Source organism: Sander lucioperca, chromosome 9, assembly GCF_008315115.2.
Source record: "Sander lucioperca isolate FBNREF2018 chromosome 9, SLUC_FBN_1.2, whole genome shotgun sequence".
In the NCBI taxonomy this organism is placed as follows: Eukaryota; Metazoa; Chordata; class Actinopteri; order Perciformes; family Percidae; genus Sander; species Sander lucioperca.
In genome coordinates this window covers 8628484-8647527 of record NC_050181.1, presented here as the reverse complement: position 1 = coordinate 8647527, position 19044 = coordinate 8628484, and the positions used below count along the sequence as shown (strand labels likewise).

General features: G+C 39.0%; 1 protein-coding gene across 1 annotated transcript; it reads right to left on the bottom strand.

Annotated features, from left to right (window-relative positions):
• Positions 1–2578: 2578 nt before the first annotated feature.
• On the bottom strand, positions 2579–18634 carry npc1 (Niemann-Pick disease, type C1). The gene is made up of 25 exons (XM_031294460.2): positions 18460–18634; positions 15986–16114; positions 15684–15790; positions 15124–15269; positions 14701–14868; positions 14298–14547; positions 14102–14184; positions 13571–13941; positions 13157–13383; positions 12632–12732; positions 11944–12046; positions 11640–11829; positions 11199–11381; positions 10826–10940; positions 10481–10608; positions 10006–10140; positions 9760–9849; positions 9262–9452; positions 8650–8765; positions 7773–7902; positions 7394–7579; positions 6638–6869; positions 6083–6196; positions 5627–5789; positions 2579–5519 (listed from the first exon to the last, which is right to left on the bottom strand). The coding sequence occupies exons 1-25, from the start codon at positions 18535–18537 to the stop codon at positions 5437–5439; spliced, it is 3819 nt and encodes a 1272-aa protein (XP_031150320.1). The 5' UTR covers positions 18538–18634; the 3' UTR covers positions 2579–5436.
• Between the last annotated feature and the right edge of the window lie 410 nt (positions 18635–19044).

Sequence of the window (19044 nt, the reverse complement as noted above, 5' to 3'; positions counted from 1 at the left end):
CATACTATACTATGACTATTTTATCACTTTTTTGACATACTATACTATGATTTTTTAATCACTTTTTTGACATTCTATACTATGATTTTTTTATCACTTTTTTCGACATACTATACTATGACTTTTTTAATATTTTTTTCAACATACTATACTATGACTTTTTTCGGTGTACTATACTCTGACTTTTTTAGCACTTTTTTCGACATACTATATTATGACTTTTTTGGATATTTACTATGACTTCTTTATTTCTTTGTCGATATACTATACTATGACTTTTTTATCACTTTTTTGACATACTATACTATGGCTAGACAGAGAAAACTTAGGAAAGATACTGTGAAAACATATCCCCCCAGACTAGCCTGGTCCTGGTCAGGCTAGTTTTCACGCTAACTGTAGCTTTACTTGCGGCTGAACCACTGTTCCAATCAATCTGCCAGACTGTAACAGTATTTTCTCTAAAGTCCCTCCTTGAGATTTCATTTCACAGTGCAACTTGCAAGTCAACATTTATCACATTTTGACATGGGCTTCACTTATTGCATACTTAAAATATGAGCTCATAGCTTTTTTCTATCTGACCTAAATGCATAATATTCCACATGCTTTTCAAATGCACTGCACTTATAATGAAGCCAATAATTAACTTTTACTCATGGCCCCACCCTGTGAATTGCATTTTCAAAATGTGTTCTCTCTTGAAATATCGATCAAATATGATAAAAAAAAGAGAGGGGGCAACAAGAGGGGCAAACTGAACCAGCACTTCTTAAAGTGACTGTCAAGACAGACGTTGCACAATAAGCCCTGCTCTTCTGACCCACATTTATGAAACACCCTTCTGTCTTGCAAATGCATAAACTCAGATTTTCAAATTGTCAGGACTCATTATTTCAACACAGTCAAGTTTTGAGTGTAGATGGATTGCACTTGTGGCTCTGATGCAATCTGAGAGGTGAGTTTCTCATCCAGTGGGAACTCTCTTGACACACATCCAACGTAAACAAGGCCCGCAGTCACGCCAGTCTCGTGCTGCCATCAAAACAAACAGACCAGGGCCGAGTGTGGACACATGGCATATGTGGCTTAGTCCACTCCATTGACGGCCTAATTCCCCCCGCACTGCCTCATAAAGGGGTCTATTGACAGCCCTTCCTGAGCCCTGCTCACACACAAGTGACCCTCATTGTGAAAATATGTGTACCACCGTTTGGGGCAAGCTGCAGTCTATTGCCCTTCCCTTTAAAATAACAACATTTTGCTGAAACAGCATTTTGCCCCTTTCCTGTCATGATACTGTGACTCATCAATTACAGTAATTTGTAAACAAGGAAGTAGTCAACACTGTGGATTGTGTTACATTAAATGCTAATATAATTACATTTACAGAAAGTACAGGCATGTTTCTGATGAACAGGCGAGTGTATCTGTTAAAATCCAAACTTCTTTCTTCAGTAACTGCAATGTTGTGTTTCAAGTGGTCCATGGTCAGGAGGGGAAAGCACTGCGGGTGGACCTGAAAATCTGATCCTCTGCTCATGTTTGACAAGGCTACCTAATCCCTTTTGTTCCACCCCAAGAGTCCAACTGAACCCACTGTAACTGAAAACCAGTGACGCAAAGCAGGACATTAAACGCTTCTTACACTTATTTATTGATGGATCTAAGTAGGTGTGGGGGAGGCCCCAGTGTGAGTTCAAGGACAACTGTGAGAGGGAACACAGGGAAGGGCTAGTGGACATAGAGACAGTAGGACTAGATTTGAACAAAGTACACTCTATGTACTTTTAACAAATGAATTTCAGAAGCAGATTTGATGTACACAATATTTGATAATGTACCAGTATTGGGAATCATCTTGCACTCATTATAATATTGTAATTAACAGCTTTACTTCAATTCAATTTTATTTATAGCGTCAAATCATAACAGGATTTATCAGGACACTTTACAGATGTATATCTATAATTTACAAAGCCCCAACAATTCCCCTGAGTCTGTTTTCTGAGTAGTTTGGGTAAGTAATTAGTAATTACAAGTTCCCTTACTAGACACTATTTATAAAGGAGTGTGTCGCTGAAATTACCTTGTGGGGTTGTTGATATACCTAAGTGTACAAAACTTTCCTTTTTGGGGGGAATCTTTTTTTGTCTAAACATCAGGGGAAAATGCAACTCTTTTTTTTCAATCAAGCTGCATTTTCTGAAATTGGATAAAAATGTTTTGTCACTTTGTGATTTCTGTAACAGGTTAGTTGGGGTGGAATTACTTAATTATTTAGATAACTACACTTTTTTTGATCCCTTCAATTCAACAAAATGATTGTTATAATTATAGCTGTATCATGAGCTGTATTAGTTACCAGATTACTGACAGATTATTTTCTAACCAGTCCTGTTATCTGAGATTTTTTTTTTTTTCCAGGGATTGATAATCCAGGGTCACCTGTCATTCAGTGGGAGTTCTTTCATAATACATCATCCTAAGTGACTTTGTATGCAGGAGAGTTTCACTTCTCAACCAGGATTTTGATACTTTTACTTTGGTTTGATCTAAAATATTTCTGAAACATTACTTTTTGTATGCTTTAATAGATCATTTGATATTTTAGGAATCATTGGCAAGCAAAATTTGAACATAACATAAAAAGGCATTACAATCCTTACAGTACTCATGTAAGCAGGGCCATGCACTTCTGTGATTGGTTTTTAGCCTAAAATGTGGGATTCATGTTATTCAGTTACATTTGTCATCAAAGACAGCAATTTTAATGCAGTTTCTTTTTCTACTTGTTTTGTTTCTCAAATGTTTTCCGCACCTTTTTAAACTAGAACCCCCTTGCTGTGTGCAGTATCTGTGTGTCTGTCATAATGAAAGATGGGGACGGGTCAGAGTCTGGTAAGAGGTGAGCCTCGCACATCTTACATAATACGGCCCTCATAACCAGTATATTCTCCCCTGCAAACAGCAAAACTGACCTGCAGGTGATTAATATTTTAATCTCTCAGCCAGATTCAAAGAACATTCCCTGCTCTCACAGAGCAGCGGATAAATAAGTCATGAGCTGGAGGTTTGTGTGACAACTGGGCAGGACAGACAGACACAACAACTCACGCTGGGAGGAAGTCCACAGCTCAGGGGTTTGGCAGCCACTTTAAAATGGGATGTGAGTGAGTGATGTGTTTGTGAAGTTTTGATGTAAATATTTGAAAGCTGCAGAGTTATAGACCCTGGACAACCAGCTCCATTTAAATGTGTTTGGCATTTATGGCATTTGTAATACTTGCACCCTGCAGAAATGTAATTCATTGAGGCAAGACTGCTTCTCTTCAAGACATAAAAATGAGGTCACTCCCACTAAATTACTGAGAGCATGATGCAGACAGAGCTGCATGAGCAGATTCAGGCGCCACACAGTGGTCAGTCTGAACAATTTTAACTGTGTTGTTTACGCTATTGACGCATTTGCTGCAGTTACTACTATAGATTTTGTTACAAGAAGTCTTCTTCAGGCAGGAGCTGAAAAACATCTGACTTAAAGAATTTTTTCATAGCGGCTTTTTATGTTTAACTGGTACCTTATTCTAGGGTATTATATTAAATCAATTGTACATCTGCAAAAACAAAAACAAATCATTTGGGAAATAACAAGAAGCAGGCTCCATCACATATTTTTCTGATAACTATTTAATATGTGTTAAAATTGTTAAAAACTAAAGTATTCCTATACTTTTTTTAGTTTTTTTCCCACAATCATATTCTTCAATGCAGAGATGATTTGTCCATGTCAATGCACAGCACTGTTAGCAAGCACAATTCTTCGTTATTCATGTTACAACTTTTTCAGTCGGTTGCTCATAAACATTTTTTTTACATTAAACTGTTAATCAACACAATTATTTCTTACATTCCAAAAAAAAACAAAAAAAAAAACATAAACATAATATCCTGTTCCAATGATGTCACAACCCTATTCAAATTAATCTGGTGGGATCACACCACCTGGATGTGTCATCATCTCGACTAGCTCCAATCTCAGACATGTTGAGGTGCAGCTGAACATGCTGCTGGGATGATTTTGGTTTCCTTGAAAACAAAGTGATTCCTTTACTTTCAAGGTCACTGGAAGTTTTTGAGGTATGCATAGTAACAAAATGTTAATAGTTAACTAAATAAAAAAAGAATAACTTAATTGTGTTGGAATGAAAAACTCAGGACTGTACCATTCAGTCACTCTACAGTATTCTGTCTCAACACAGTAAATGACATACCGTAGGAATACTTCTAAATTAGTCCTGTGGAAGCTACTTACAGTTAAATGTAAAGCTTCGTCTCTTTAATTCTTAATGCAACAAATGTTATGTTCAGTAACTGCAAAATGTCTCATTTACACTTCAGTGTAAAACCATTATTGGCCTGATAGCACCCTGTTCACCTGGCATTAACACGTATCTTGACTGATGTCACACAGGGTTTTTTGTAAAAGCATGCAAACACCTCACAAGGTCAGACATTAACTAGCTCTAAAATGAAATGTTGCACCAGTTGTTGTTGTTTTTTTTTTGTTTTTTTTTTAAATGTATACTACGAAAGGTAAAAGGGGCTACAATTCCTACACTGCTCTCCCAACATGGATGTGAACACTCCCAAAACCTTCAACATTCAAATCCAGTATGCTGCAGTGACAACATTACTGCCCAAATACTTACATTGTTGCACAGGAAACACATTATTGCTAGCTGAAAATGCTACAACTAGCTGGCATGATTTATAATACAGTATGTAGACACATATGATACATGTTAATTCCAGGTATTATGAGGGCCTTTAATATCATCATTGTTATCTCTCAGCTCCACTGTGTGCTCTGTTCCAGTAAACAAATTATTCATAATATCAAACAGTTCTACAAAAGTCCCACGTAAGTAAAAGTTTCAAAATAATTTACCATTACACATTTGATTTTCATCCTGGTAAATATATTTAAAATCATGGAAAAAAAACTGTCCAGTTTTACACTTTTGACGTTTTTTTCCCCAAATCAAAATAGCTCATAGCATATGGAACTGACAGAGTTGGTCTGTAACTGATGTTGGGGGTGGTGTCTCTCCTACTTCCACACTGTCAGAGCATACAGTGCATTTTTTTGTTCAGTGGTATGTCACCCATGCTTCAAATGCCAAAGTCAGGCTTGTCCTGTAGTGTGAGGAGGACGAATGGTGGGGGTCCAAAGTCTTCTGAGGAAAAGCAATAAGCTTACAGTTGGACACATCTGGCACTTCTACTCCCAAGTATATTCCTGAGTTAAATCCGTGCATAGTAGTGGCAACGATGATGAGTGTGTCAGTAATCACAGAAACGGCTTGCGCGCACACCCACACAGTCCCTTTCAGACAAATAGTTCATTGTTCATTGTTGTTCCCAAACAGCCTGCTAGTAGTTGAGGAGGCGCTCCCTTTCTGTACCAGCATAGCGCTTGTTAGCAGCAAACACCTTTGCTTTGTTCACAGAAGGACCTGTGAAAAAATAAAGTCAGAACATATTAGATTTAATTTCACATTAAATCTGAGCTTAAATATTGTGTGCTTCATGTCTTGTCCCTTAATGGTGTTATATTACTGACCGATATAACTGAGCAGTACAGGGAGGAAGATGAGGCCGTGCGTGGCCCCCAGCAACACTATGGCCAAGTACATCCTGAAGTAGAAGACCTGGAAGATCTGCGACTTGGAAAGCGCCAGGATTAGGATACCTCCAAACTTGGTTAATGTGATCCCACTGAATACCTGTGAAAAGGAAACGGTGTTATTAAATGCCATGTCATGTGTTGATGACCAAAATTAGTATTAATGTACAGAAAACCAAAATGATTTATGTAAGTCAAAAAATGTTGCCCTTTTTTATCTTCAGCAGATTATGTATGTAAATTAGGTTTTCCTTAAAAATCACTGCTTTGTCCTGCCCTACAAGCTTGCTCACACTGATATCCACATTACCAGCATGCAAAAATCATGCTTATTTACTTAAATAAAAAAAAGCTTCCTCTTGTGAATTTGGTAAGAGGTAAAGTGAGACTTACAGAGCTGCCCATGTGAGCCAGGGCCTCCTCAGCCCGCTCCACTCTGTTCTTCTTCACACTGATGGAAAACGCTCGCACAATATGACTGCAGAACTCCACCGAGATACCGCAGCACTGCAACAGAGGACAGGAAAACAACTCAGCACCATAACGCAGAAATTTTGTTTTTGCTGCCTTGAAATGAATATTCTACAGGTGAGATGAATGGCAAGTTGTTAACAGTAAGAGAAAGAAAGTCACCTGATGGTTAGGACAACATTTTGTTCACCAACACAAGTGGTGATATCTAGGGACACGGTGACACTGCTAGAACAATGTTTCTTTTTAACATGTTTTAATGATGCTGCCACGTTCCCAGACTGAAGCAATTCAACTGGCAGGTAAATGTGCTCATACCTGAGCTACAAAACATGATACTGTAAAAAGCTTATATTGTCATTTTCAATTTAAAAGATGTTTTTTAAAGTAATTGTTTGTTATTGTGTTTGGGGTATTATTCAGGTATTCCACCCAGTGTAAGTGTAAATGTTCAGTGTGTTTCATGATGCTCCTCACCATGACCAGGTTCACAAGGGAAACTGCGTTGAGGCTGATGTTCCACAGCCACATGACGCCGAACATGTTGACCAGGATCATGCCGATGGTAATGCTGACAATCACAGCCGACCACAGCTCGAAGCCCAGCAACACCGTCGTCACGACAAATATGGATGCCAGTGACACGCTCAAGTTCAGAGCTGTGTCATATGCAATGGTGAGGTACTGCTCGTAAAACACATAGAAGACGCTGTAAACGAGGAAAATAGATTTTAGAGAACATTACTTAAGAACACCGACAACTGTTGTCTATTTTAAAATGGACGGAATCTTCTTTTAATCTATTTTGCTGTCATGCATTGCTACAGAGACTTGTAAGTCAACTTATTCTAACATTAAATAGACATTGACATTTTAATTTTGTATCCGCAAAAGGCCTTTTTCTTCAAATCTTTGCTCAACCACAATATCTGAAATTGGGAAGTACATTAGTGGTTGCATGGCAGGAAGATAAATCTTAGACTCAAAGTCAAACATCACCTAGATTGCCATTTATTATGTTTTTTTTTGCGGTGTGCTTATCTTTGACCTACTTAACAACCCCCCCTCTAATACCCTTGAACCTTAAGTTCAAAACAAACAAAACTTCAGTTACCAGTATTTCACATCAAAAAACCTGAAAGCGGAAGTGGGTGAAACTGAAAACACCTAATTATCACCACAAAAACATCAATGGTTATACATTGGCACAACGCACAGTACAACAAGACTTACCTGTAGGCAAAAACTTTGTGGTCCATGGACTGACTGATATTGTCAGCCAGGATTCGGGCCATTTTTAAAGCATCTATGAAGTCTGGGGATTCTTTCAGGATGGTGTGGTAAGTCATGAAGTAAGTGGCTCCGACCCCCGTGTTGTTAGGATACAGGTCAACTGCTGTGGCGTACGCTGCGTGGCCGCTGGAGGGACATTAACGTATTGTGAGACAGATAAAAGAGGGGTCAAATTACCAACCACAACGAAACTGGTATACTGTGATGAGATTCTCTTAAAAACATAGGAAACGGAAGTTAAAGTGAAAGTATTCAATGGCATGTCATGTGTTTTTAATAAAAAATACCCAGACAATTTTCAGCAGAGCTCTAATATTACCCTTTTCCACACTTGATGTTTGGATTGTCTGACAGAAACATGGGTAGAAAATGCATGAAGTCCTCTCCTTCTGGCCTCTGCTTTCCACTGGGAGTCATGGGCCGACAGTGTACGCAGGAGGAATTTACCACTGGAAAACAATATCAGGAATTTATTCATCCATCTAACCAACAGGATTGGAGAAATATACAGATTTGTTCTGAGACAAAGCCATGAACTGAAAACAAAAATGAAATACTAGAATAAAGAATTTGAGCACTGTGAGCCTGAAAATCAACAGTACAGTTGTGAAACAAGGTGTGTTTTTATAGATGTCTTTACTGAATGCTGAAGCACCATGGCTGTGTTAACATGTGGGTGATTAGCATATCCTTCCTAAACTGCATGCAGCTGAATTGCGCAATTTACCATGTGAGCGGGGAATTTTACCATTTGATTGTTTTCTCCTTTCACTTTTATTTTACTTCCCACATTCTCAAATAAACTGCCTCTGCTGACACTCAGGTGACTTTTAACTGTACACAAGTTATTTTATTAACCAGGGATCTATTAATAACGGAATACTCTTTTTGCTGCATTAATAATTATAATTTATAATAATTATTATACCAACATTTTGCTTTTTAATAATCATTAATACAGTTTTATTGTTTGCAACACCTGAGTTTTAGTTGTGCAAAATACAATTCATACTGCTTAAACAATAATAACATTCATGTTTTGTATGTAATGGATTATGCCCTTAAACACTACTTGTTTCACTGCATTTTGTGTAAAAAAAAAAAAAAAACTGTTGAACCTATGTCAAACAGCAGCTTGTGACACCAGGATCATGAGACAAGGGTTCAAAGCATGTTGACATTAGATAAGAATTTACCAGAGGCATTGCAGAAAGCCCCACTGGTGTTGTAGTATCGACAGCAGGAGGACTGCGGCTTCACCCAGTCAAAGTAGTCATCGAGCCAAGAGGACGGTGTGAAGGCGATGGTTGTGCTAGGAGTAAAAGAAGAAAAGTGAAATTGAATAGCTCATATAATCGGTAGGTTAGATCAGACGGACTTTAGTCCTTTCATGACCTAATCTGAACTCAGGTTGAGGTGCCTGACTGCCATATAGTTAGTTAGTTTAATTTTATTTTTGTCTCATGCCAAACATTTTGGCCCATCCCACATGGGATTACAAGACACCACAAACTTATTTAGCAAACATCTTCCGGTCGCATATACAAATCATTCGGAGAAATACATGAATACGTGTGTGTGTGTGTGTGTGTGTGTGTGTGTGTGTATATATATATATATATATATATATATATATATATATATACACATTTTTTTGTTTTTTTAGGTTTTATGTGATTACATAAATCATTTTAAAACAAGTTTCTCAAACACTTCCTGCAACTCATTTTTGTTTTTATCTTCAATATCAACAGTGTCTTGTGCAATTAAACCGCCTGTGATGTAATTGGTTCATAGCTCAGACTTACTAGTTGCTGATGAGTGAGGCGCTGTAGACCTGCTGGACCAAAGAGTCGTTGTTGCAGCCCACTCCTCCACACACAACATTCTGGCCCTCTGGGCTACTGTAGTTAAGACCGTCTTCTACCACAAAGTACACTGGAGCTCCAGTGTGGAGATACATGCTCAGGTTCTTAAAATAGTCCAGCACGTACGAGTCCTAGATGGAGAGACAGATTGTCAGAATAGACCTCCAGCAGTATGGGAATGTAAACCAAGGCTATTATACATGATGTATGGGGAAGACTGTTGCAAAAATGTTATGTTATGGAAATTCAAATACTTGATTTAGCTTCCTGTTTGAATGACAGGAGCAGTAAAATCTGCTGGAAAATAAACTACATCACTGGTAAGTGCTAATCAAATAATCAAAGTATAACTGTTCTACTTTGCCCACATCTATTAAAAAGATGCAAGCACTAGCAATTCATGAACACACAGTTAAGATAGAAAAACCAAAAACTTACATCTGGCATGGAGAGTTTCTGGTCCAGTCCAATCTCTACTTTATTCACCACAGCAATACTAAAGGAGAGTATTCCCACGAACACTGCCACCTAAACAAAGTGAGATGACAAAAAAACTTATAAGGAAAATATAATCGCCATATAGTCAATAACAATATGAGTCCAACTAAATCCATCAATTGAATGGGGAGTTGTCCATTGAAAAGAGATGAAGACAGATGTGTAAATTGTCACTGAGGTACTTACTATGATCGGTCGCACCCACTCTTTGAGGATGAATGGGGCAAAGACTTTCTTGAAAAAACGGAAGAGGAAGCTGTCCGTCTTTGTTTCCTGAGCTTCCGGCAGCTTCGCACAGCAAAAAATGTCGAGTCGATTCCCCTTTTAAACACAAAAGACACGTGAGACGAAGTCTGTAACTAATGTAAAGGTGGAATCATGTGTAGAAACAGGCTGAATGTGTCACTGAGGCCTAAGAGCAACATTCACTGCGCTGGCTAATTTCAATAATTTGCAAACAGTTGACCAATGAAGGGGAGTAATCAGTTCAATTAGCCAGTGCAGAGATTGGTAGCATAAAAACTCAGTCGCATATTTGCACAACATTAAACTGGGGCTGTTAAATCTCTAGGAAATCCATTTCACGTAAAGTTCCCAATCAGCCATCTGTAACCCCTGCAGTATTTTCCTTTATGTCACCACCATTTCCTGTCGGTCTCACCTCCTGTCTCCTGGCGTCCATGCCGAGCAAGCTGACAAAGCAACTGATCTGCAACAGGAAATCAATAAAAACAGCCAAGCCAGCAAACAGAGAGAAAGTCCTCACTGCAGGCATGTTGGACAGGGCTCCTACAGAAAAAAAAGTCAACAGTTTTTATTAGCATGTGACTCACCAGGAAACGATGGCACTTTTTGTAGCAACTGTGTCGATTCTTTCCACAAAACTATTTCCTTTCTTGGTTTTCATTTCAATTTAAAGGTGGCACATTCTCATTTAGAATATACACAGTTTAATTTACATTGTCGGTGTACATATATGGCATATTAAATAGGTAATGTATTTTACCCAGGAAGAAGGCAACTGTCTCTGAGAAGGAGGAGAGGAACATGCTAGGGGCTACGTCTCCAAGAATACGACCAATCTGCTGGTGAAGTTCCTCCTGGGGCATCCGCTCATCCCTCTGTTCAGAAATACAATTCACGTTTAGCAGGATTAACATGCATGAAAATAAAGTTAAGATCTCTTTTTAAAGGGAGACCCGCATGCAAGACAAGCACAGTTGACATGGCAAACACAACAAAATGTCACATTACAAATGAATAGTAGGCACTAGAAAATGATAAGCACTAATAATTAGGATGAGAGTAAGCACTAAACCACGTGACAAATCAATTGGTAATTATATACCAGTTTGATGTATTGGGGTTGCGGATGTTACCTGATATGTCTGTACTATAATAAAGATGTTGTCCACTCCAACGGCCAGCACCAGGAAAGGAATGACCTCAATCACAATGAGGGTAAGGGGGATGTTAAAATAGCTGAAGATCCCCAGTGAGGAGGACACAGAGCTGAGCACAATCAGGATACCCGCTATACCCAGAGAAATCTTGGAGTCCACCTGTATGGGCAACAAGATAGAGGATCAGTCATGCTCTTCCCTTTCGCTGCACCCTTTTACGCTTGAGTAGAAGGAAGTTGTCAAACATGTTGTACTAGTTCTGGTGAATCAAAGGAGTTTGTTAAACTCTTATGTCACAGACAGGAAAGAGGAGTTACACTGCGTAATTTGGAAATGATTTCAGATATGGATTATAGCAACAGACACGTAAGAGCTAAAAAATAAAATGCATGATGAGGATCGTGCTTAGGCTCTTACCATCAGTCTCCTGCAGCTGTGGATGTGACCCAGGGCCAGGGAGATGTAGATGAACATGATGGCATAGCTGACTACTATGGTGCTGATGTCACTGTTGCTCTCTCTGTTTATTTCATCTTCAATACTCCTCTCAGCATTAAAGGCTATGGTCAGGTTAGGGTTTTTGAAGTTCTTCATGAATTTGATGAATCTGAAATGCATGCAAACAAATAGAATATGCAAATGCAAGGACACCATTAACAGTTACATTTGCAAGACAAAAGAGCTCTCTCTAATGGTTTTTAGAAACAGGTAGTTGTCTCACTCTTTCTCCCATGCCAGAGCTTTGCCCAGCCTAACTGAGTCATTCAGGTAGTTGTTGAGTGGGAAGGTGATCACGAGAGCAGTGGCGTTGTTGTAGTTGGTTTCTGTAAAAAAAGACACATTCATTGTAAAAGTCGCTTAAACAAACCTCTGTTTTTAACCACATCAACAACAATTATTGAACTGGCAGTTAAAGCTAAGCACTCAATCTGATGGAGAAACAATAACAGCACAGATAAAATTCCCCCTGGAAAAACATGGCTCTCTTAGATAAAGGGCTGTGGTTGGTTGCTATGGCAGCTCTCATGATAATCAGAGATTCTTCATTATATCCATATTATCATTTCAAACAGCGCACTTGTAACCTGATTGCTGCACAAATGTGTTCCTATTGTATAAACCGTGTAGGGCTTATTACAAATACTAAGGTTACGCAAAAACACATTGGCTCCACCTCATCGCTAACACTACACCATTAGCAAAGAGCACAATGTCAAGTGTTACTGATACAACTTTGGATTAACATTTACACATATAGCAGGTTAATTACAATTACATTAGTTTAATTTCTTAGTGCAATATAAGAATCTACAGAGAGGTTGTTAACAGATTATTTAACTGCTGTAAATGGTAAAAAGCTACCACTGTTTTCTCTTTCTCTGCCCACTATAGGTGCTCATCCAGCTCACCATCGTAACCCCCGAGGGCCAGCCAAGGGAAGACGGGGCCGCCAAAAGTGCCTAAACAGGGGTCATGGAGGAGGGTGGTGTCATTGAGGGATGCTGGTGCACTATGGAAGAAAAGACCAACAGAGTTAATGACCTGAAAAATCACAGTCATTATTAGATTAGCCCAGTCATTCATACAGCTTTTGCCATTACCTGACCTTATTGTAGTGGAGGTTAGAATAACAGATAAAGAACCAGTGTGAGACAACCAATGAGGAAGTCTGATAGTGCTATTTTAGGAAATAAGAATATCTTTCCCCCACAACAGTTCTTAGAAAATGCAGATACCAGTGTCTGGAGAAAATAGAATCTTGTGAGCTGCAGATGTTTATTTTCGACACTGATGTATTTTCTATATCAACATTTTCTAAACCTAAAACAGACTTCTGCTGGCAATTAAGACGTTACGTTTACAAGGAAATGCCAAATATAAGACCATATTAGTACCATCTTATTGGTTTACATTTAAAATAAAATAAAAGTCACCTGACACAGTAGAGGAAGTGGTCGTGGAAGTCATCATACACAAAGAAATCGTCTCCTATGGTGTGGTCCAGCACAGCATGGCTGTTCTGAAAGTAGTTGAGGACACTCAAGATGGTACAGTTGTTATTGTACGGGGCCAGCGGAGCCAAGCAGATGTCATTAAGGGTGACGTTTTGGCCCTCGTATGTGGCTACAATGCCTTCAATGTCAAGCTGCAGATCCAGCACCTGGTTTGTTAAGGTTAGAAAAAAAGAAAGTAGAAAAAGGAAAGAAGAACCAATAAACCACAGTTTCAGAGATGCAGCTGCTCTTCCCATGCAACGTTTCTGTCTAATCTGGTGACAGAAACAATACTTCTTTTTACAAAACACACAGTGGCTCTAACTTCCAAATTGACCTCTCCCACTAACCAACCTGATGCAGGATATCTTTGTCTAGGATGGCTCCAAATGGGACATCTGATCCTCCAAAGTATGGGGAGTAGGTGAAATTTCCCTTGAGTGGAGTGGTTATGATGAGCTGCGCAGTTCTAAAGAAGGGTCCGAAGTGGCTGTCAAAGTAGTCCTTCTCTTGACGAGCCTGGCTAGTGGGAGATGACCACAGCTCAACAGGGTCTGTGGTGATGCGCATATAGACCAGACCCCCAGAGGCGGAGACCACCAGTATCAGGCTGCCCAGTATGACCACAGAGGGATACCGCACACAGAAGGAACCCCAGGAGCTGAAGAGGGTCCGCAGAGCATTCTCGAATCGCTCACCCAATGTTTCACAGCATGATGCATTTACTAAGAGGAGAAAAAGACTGGGAGTTAGCTTACATCATACAGCAATGATACAACAATGTCATTACATGCATTACACCTAAAGAGCAATGCAATTAGTGACCCAACAAACAAATTACAGAAAGTAGACAAACAATTTCACTTGTTTCATGCATTGCAATACCTTGGTCAGGATTATCACCGTCGAGAGACAGTGGGTTATTGCTGTCCAATATGGGGCCATACTCAGACATGATGGTCCTTTTCCTGTATGCACAAAGAACCACACACACCAATTGATTGGTTTGCAGATATAACACATGAATCCTAGCAGGATGCCTCATAAGCAACAACAACAAAAAGAATCAGTCAGTTTTTACCTGTAACACCAAGCTCCCAGTACAGCTCCAGTAAAGATAAGCAGGAAGGCCATGTAAGAGATCCACATGATGAGAGTCATGGCATCGATACCAAGGATTGTCCAGGGAGGAGGGAGAGGGGGGGGTACAGGTTTGGGGCCACAGGCATTTGTGCAGTCCTGACAGGAGCAGGGACCTGAACCGTCCTCCAGGCCCTCTGTACAGGCATATGTTTTGTTGTTCATGGGAGTGTAACCAGACACTGGGACATCTAGAGCAAAGAAACAGCATAAAACATGGTGAATTAATGATACAAAAGAGCAACAGGTGAACATCTATTTAACTTGCAGAAAGGAAGCAGTAGGGATATTTTTCTGCAGCAGGATCATGACCTAATATTTAAAAGTAGCACAAAATGATTTACCTGTGAATATTGGGATGATAGGAAAGGGAGTCTGTCCATTGTTAATATCAAACATATACTGGATCCAGTTGGTAGCATTGCAGTCCTTTGCATCCTTCCCACACAGCAGTGATAAGGCCTTCACATTGCTGGATGGTGCCTGGACGTCCTTACAAGCATTGTACATGGCTGAAAAAGCCAAATTTGATTTCTTTAGTGCAAAACTCAAGATTTCCATGAAGTTAAATTGCCCATCCCCGATTTCATTGAGCAAAAATAACAGTTATGACTGTTACTCACCCACAGAATTACACAACCAAGAGCATGACTTCATGTTTAAGTAGGGAACTAATGACGTCTACTCAGCCGATGTGACATGCCATACAAATAACGAGGGTGAAGCCGTTTTTTCATGACTAAATCAACATCTGGCTGAGAACTCACCATTAGCAAATGTCTGTCCAATATAGTACTGGACTTCCACTACATTGGGCTTGTCGATCTTCGTGGCATTCATGAACTGACTCTGGTGAGGGCTGCATGTAAGCTCACAGAAGAGGTTCATCAAGTTGAAGAAACAGGCGGGACACCTGCAGACAGACATAGTGAGTGTGAGAAGCAGAATTTAAAGAAAGAAAGAAAGAGGTCATTGAATAACTTACAGAATAATAAAATAAGTTAAAGTTTGAGAGTGTATAACAGTTGCATGGAAAAACAAGGAAATAACAAATGCAATGAAGTAAATAAAACCTAAAAAGATAAGAAAAGATGCCATGTCATTAAGCCTGTGAGCCAGTCTGTCTCTAACCCTTTATTTGGAACACGAACAAGCCAAGGCTTGCATGTTCAAACAACAACATAACATTTGAGCAGCACATATACTGACAGATTCAAAAGGCCAGATGCTCCTACTCTTTGTGCTCAGAAATTCAGAAAGGGAATGATAATGCCCTTTTAAGAATGTCATGTGCTTCATTAGTTAATGTTATAACTGCAGTGCATACCGAGACAGGAACTGAAGGGGCAGCTGGAGACTCCCTTTGAGAGTTTGCAACTGGTTAACATCACAGCAGAGGCTTCGGTTTCCATAGTCATATCCAGGACAAAGCTCCTGCATGTAAACACAAAAAGAATGACTTCACTTTGATACACTTTTGTAGACAGTAGACACAGTGCAAAACAAAGCACAGCACAGCTGGAAAGCAGAAGTATGTTACAATAGATTAGTTTAAGCATCAAATGTCAGTGAAAACAGGACAAAAGCATCAAGATACTGCATATGTATACTGTATATTTCGGCATGTACCGTGAGAAGGTCATAGCCCTTAGCATCTAGGGGGCGGGGAGGACCCGTGTAGTTGCAGTTGTACTTTTTTCCAGGCACCTTTACGGATTCCCCACACTCACCATACCACACACAGTGCTGGGCCTCAACCTGACAGAAAGACAAGAAAAACACAGTTTCACAGTGATCATTTGTGCAGTGCTATTCATTTGTTTCAGTATGTTGGTATGTGTTCAGTATATTTCTTTTTTGCAGTCTGTTTAATCTTATGTAGTTTTTTACTGCTAGGAGCCTACTTCTATTTTGATCTAGTGACAACAAGAACAAAACACACTTAGTTCCTCTCAAGGCTACAGTGGACCATCACACGAGTTTGGGGTGCTCAAAAGCCCTAGACTCTGATCGGACGTTAAAGCTGTAGCTATAAATGAGGCAAAATGTAAAACCTCAAGGTAACTTGAGGTTTTACATTTTGCTTCATTTCCTGTGTTTCTAATATCTCGTGCTTTTTATGTCTGAAAATAAAAAATTTCACTTCTGCAAAAATGTTTACTTGCGAGCATGCATTTGAAGGTTAAGCCTTGTACTACAGACAGAGAGTCAGTTTGACTAACCTGACATTAGGCCAGAGAAAGGAGAACTGTGGTCAGATTTCTACGGCAACATAACACTCAACTGTTGTTATGGCTATAACTGATATCTTAGAGATATGTTAGAGAAAACACAATAAAATACTATCACAATTAAATGTATAATACATTTTTAAACTATGTATAGCCTTCTGCAGTCAAAGTTTTCTGTTATCCGTCTATTCAGCAACAGAGTTCTCATGCGTTCTTTGTTGGGAAGGGGAGTTAGGGAAGTTAATTCACTTACTCTACAAACTGTTTTATGAGTAAGCTCAGTGTTACACTCTGTCCTGCTTGTGCCTTGTGGGATTGAGTTCAAGGGCAACATTGCTATGTCGTTATTGCTTCAGTTGGAGTTTTATGCAGCTGCAGACTAGGCCAGTACTCTAACTATACCAACTACAGTATTTGTCCAAAGTAAACTTGCAAGACTCAGAACTAGTTGTAAGATACTTGTTTATATTGAGTAGGAACCAGAACTCTGCAAGGTTTGTTTAAAGTGGTTCATAAACATAACAGAAACCTGATGTTTCCAAATCCACAAAAAACAACTTCCAAACACACGTTTCTGCAAAATCCTTTCTGCTTATCCAGTGCAGTCTCCAAATAATGAATATTTTTACTCATGCAACATCCTTGTCGTTTTAACCAGGATGCTGATATATTATCTTGAAACAGTACTGATCAATCAGATTCATGTTTTAGCATAGCTCTGAAGTAGTTCTATGCTTTGCAGTGGGCTGACCTAATCACCTTGTGATTAGGAGTGCAAACAATGAAGTCAAAGAAGTAGAGAGACTACTGATGACAAGCGAGTGAGTGATTAACTTCATCCGATTAAATCAAATCAAATTGATAGATCAGGGACACAGGTTTCCATTCCATTTTTAAATGTCATCTTCACCAGAAATACCCTAAGTTGACTGGATTTACCTACATGTAAGGTGTTTTAATAAAAAACATAACATCTCCACAAAACTACCACACGACACATTTGTAATATGGGAAAAAGGTAGACCTTGTATATTACACCTAAAGTTATGTCCATCATTCGTTTAAAATTAATCTTTTTTGTTAACATCAATATCTTCAAGGTACACCCCAAAGATTGTATTGTCTTTTATCTTGTAATATCTATGTACTAACGTTAACTTGTTCATGTGTTATTACTGTTTTATCCTTTAACACAGTTGTTTAAAAAAAAAAACCGTGAAGTCTTCTGTTTTGTCCCAATGACTAGCTACATTATCTGTACACTTGGTAAATCCAAATAAAAAAGAGAATTTCACACATAAAAGAGTCATTACATAGTCAAACACTGATCATCCAACTAATTTAGCAAGCTAAGTTACCTAGCTAGCCATCTAACGTCTGATTTCTGAATAACTTTGCTAACGTTGCACATTTAGTGTTTGTTGTAATCAGAACATTAACTGGAACACATTTACCTAGGCTTTATTTTAATACTTGTTGAAATAGGGTGATTTTCGATCTGTCAAGACATGACAGCATCAAACTTCTTTCGCCATCCGCTCTGAGTTCAGCTGGATACAATAATATACACATGGGAAACCCGCATCTCTGTCAAAGCTAACATCTTACGTCATACCTTTTTGGATTTCGCTAACGTTACAAGGCTGGTTTAGTTTTCAACGAACATTAATGCTAGCTATTATGTTTGAGCCACTGTTAAGCCAATTACTGGCTGACGCTATTTTTCCCTGAATGAAGAGCAAGTTAATAGCTAAACTACGTCAACCTGAATCTTTCGCTAGCCGCCGCCTCAAATAAACATCACACGAGCAACGGCAGACCGAGCTGAGTCATGTTTTAGTTACGAGAAAACGGGCGTCAGGTTACACTTACCCATCGAAAATGTCCCTCTGAGAGGATTATAATTAAAAAAAGTATACATAAAAGGCTTCTCCCTGGTAGGACTCCCATCCCTCTTACTGAAACGATAGAACTGAAGTGACAGTCCACAACAAGTTTCGCATAATCTTGTTGATGGTTTCTTCCTCGTCGAATTGTTTGTTTGGGGCGGAGACAAACTGTTGCCTCAGTGCTGCCACCAAATGATGCTGAGGACGCACTACACCTAAACACCATGTATAACTACACATTAGTCTCTCTGTAATTCATAGGCCCTGAAAAACTAATTCTAATATATTTATAAATAACAACATAGTATATAGACATTGCATTAAAAGCTTTCTTATTCTTAATTAAATAAGGCAGTTTATTTCACTCCAACCATTACACCAGCATACTGAAAGAAAACCTTACCCAATTTAGACTAGAATCTTACTGCAATGGTTCTGGTCTTATGACAATGAACCTCCCCCACTTACTTGAAATAATAGTAAGCTACAGTATGAGCACTTCCACGTAAAATCCAATGCACCATGTTAAACTGAACATGATCACACACCCAAGTTAGAACAATTCTGG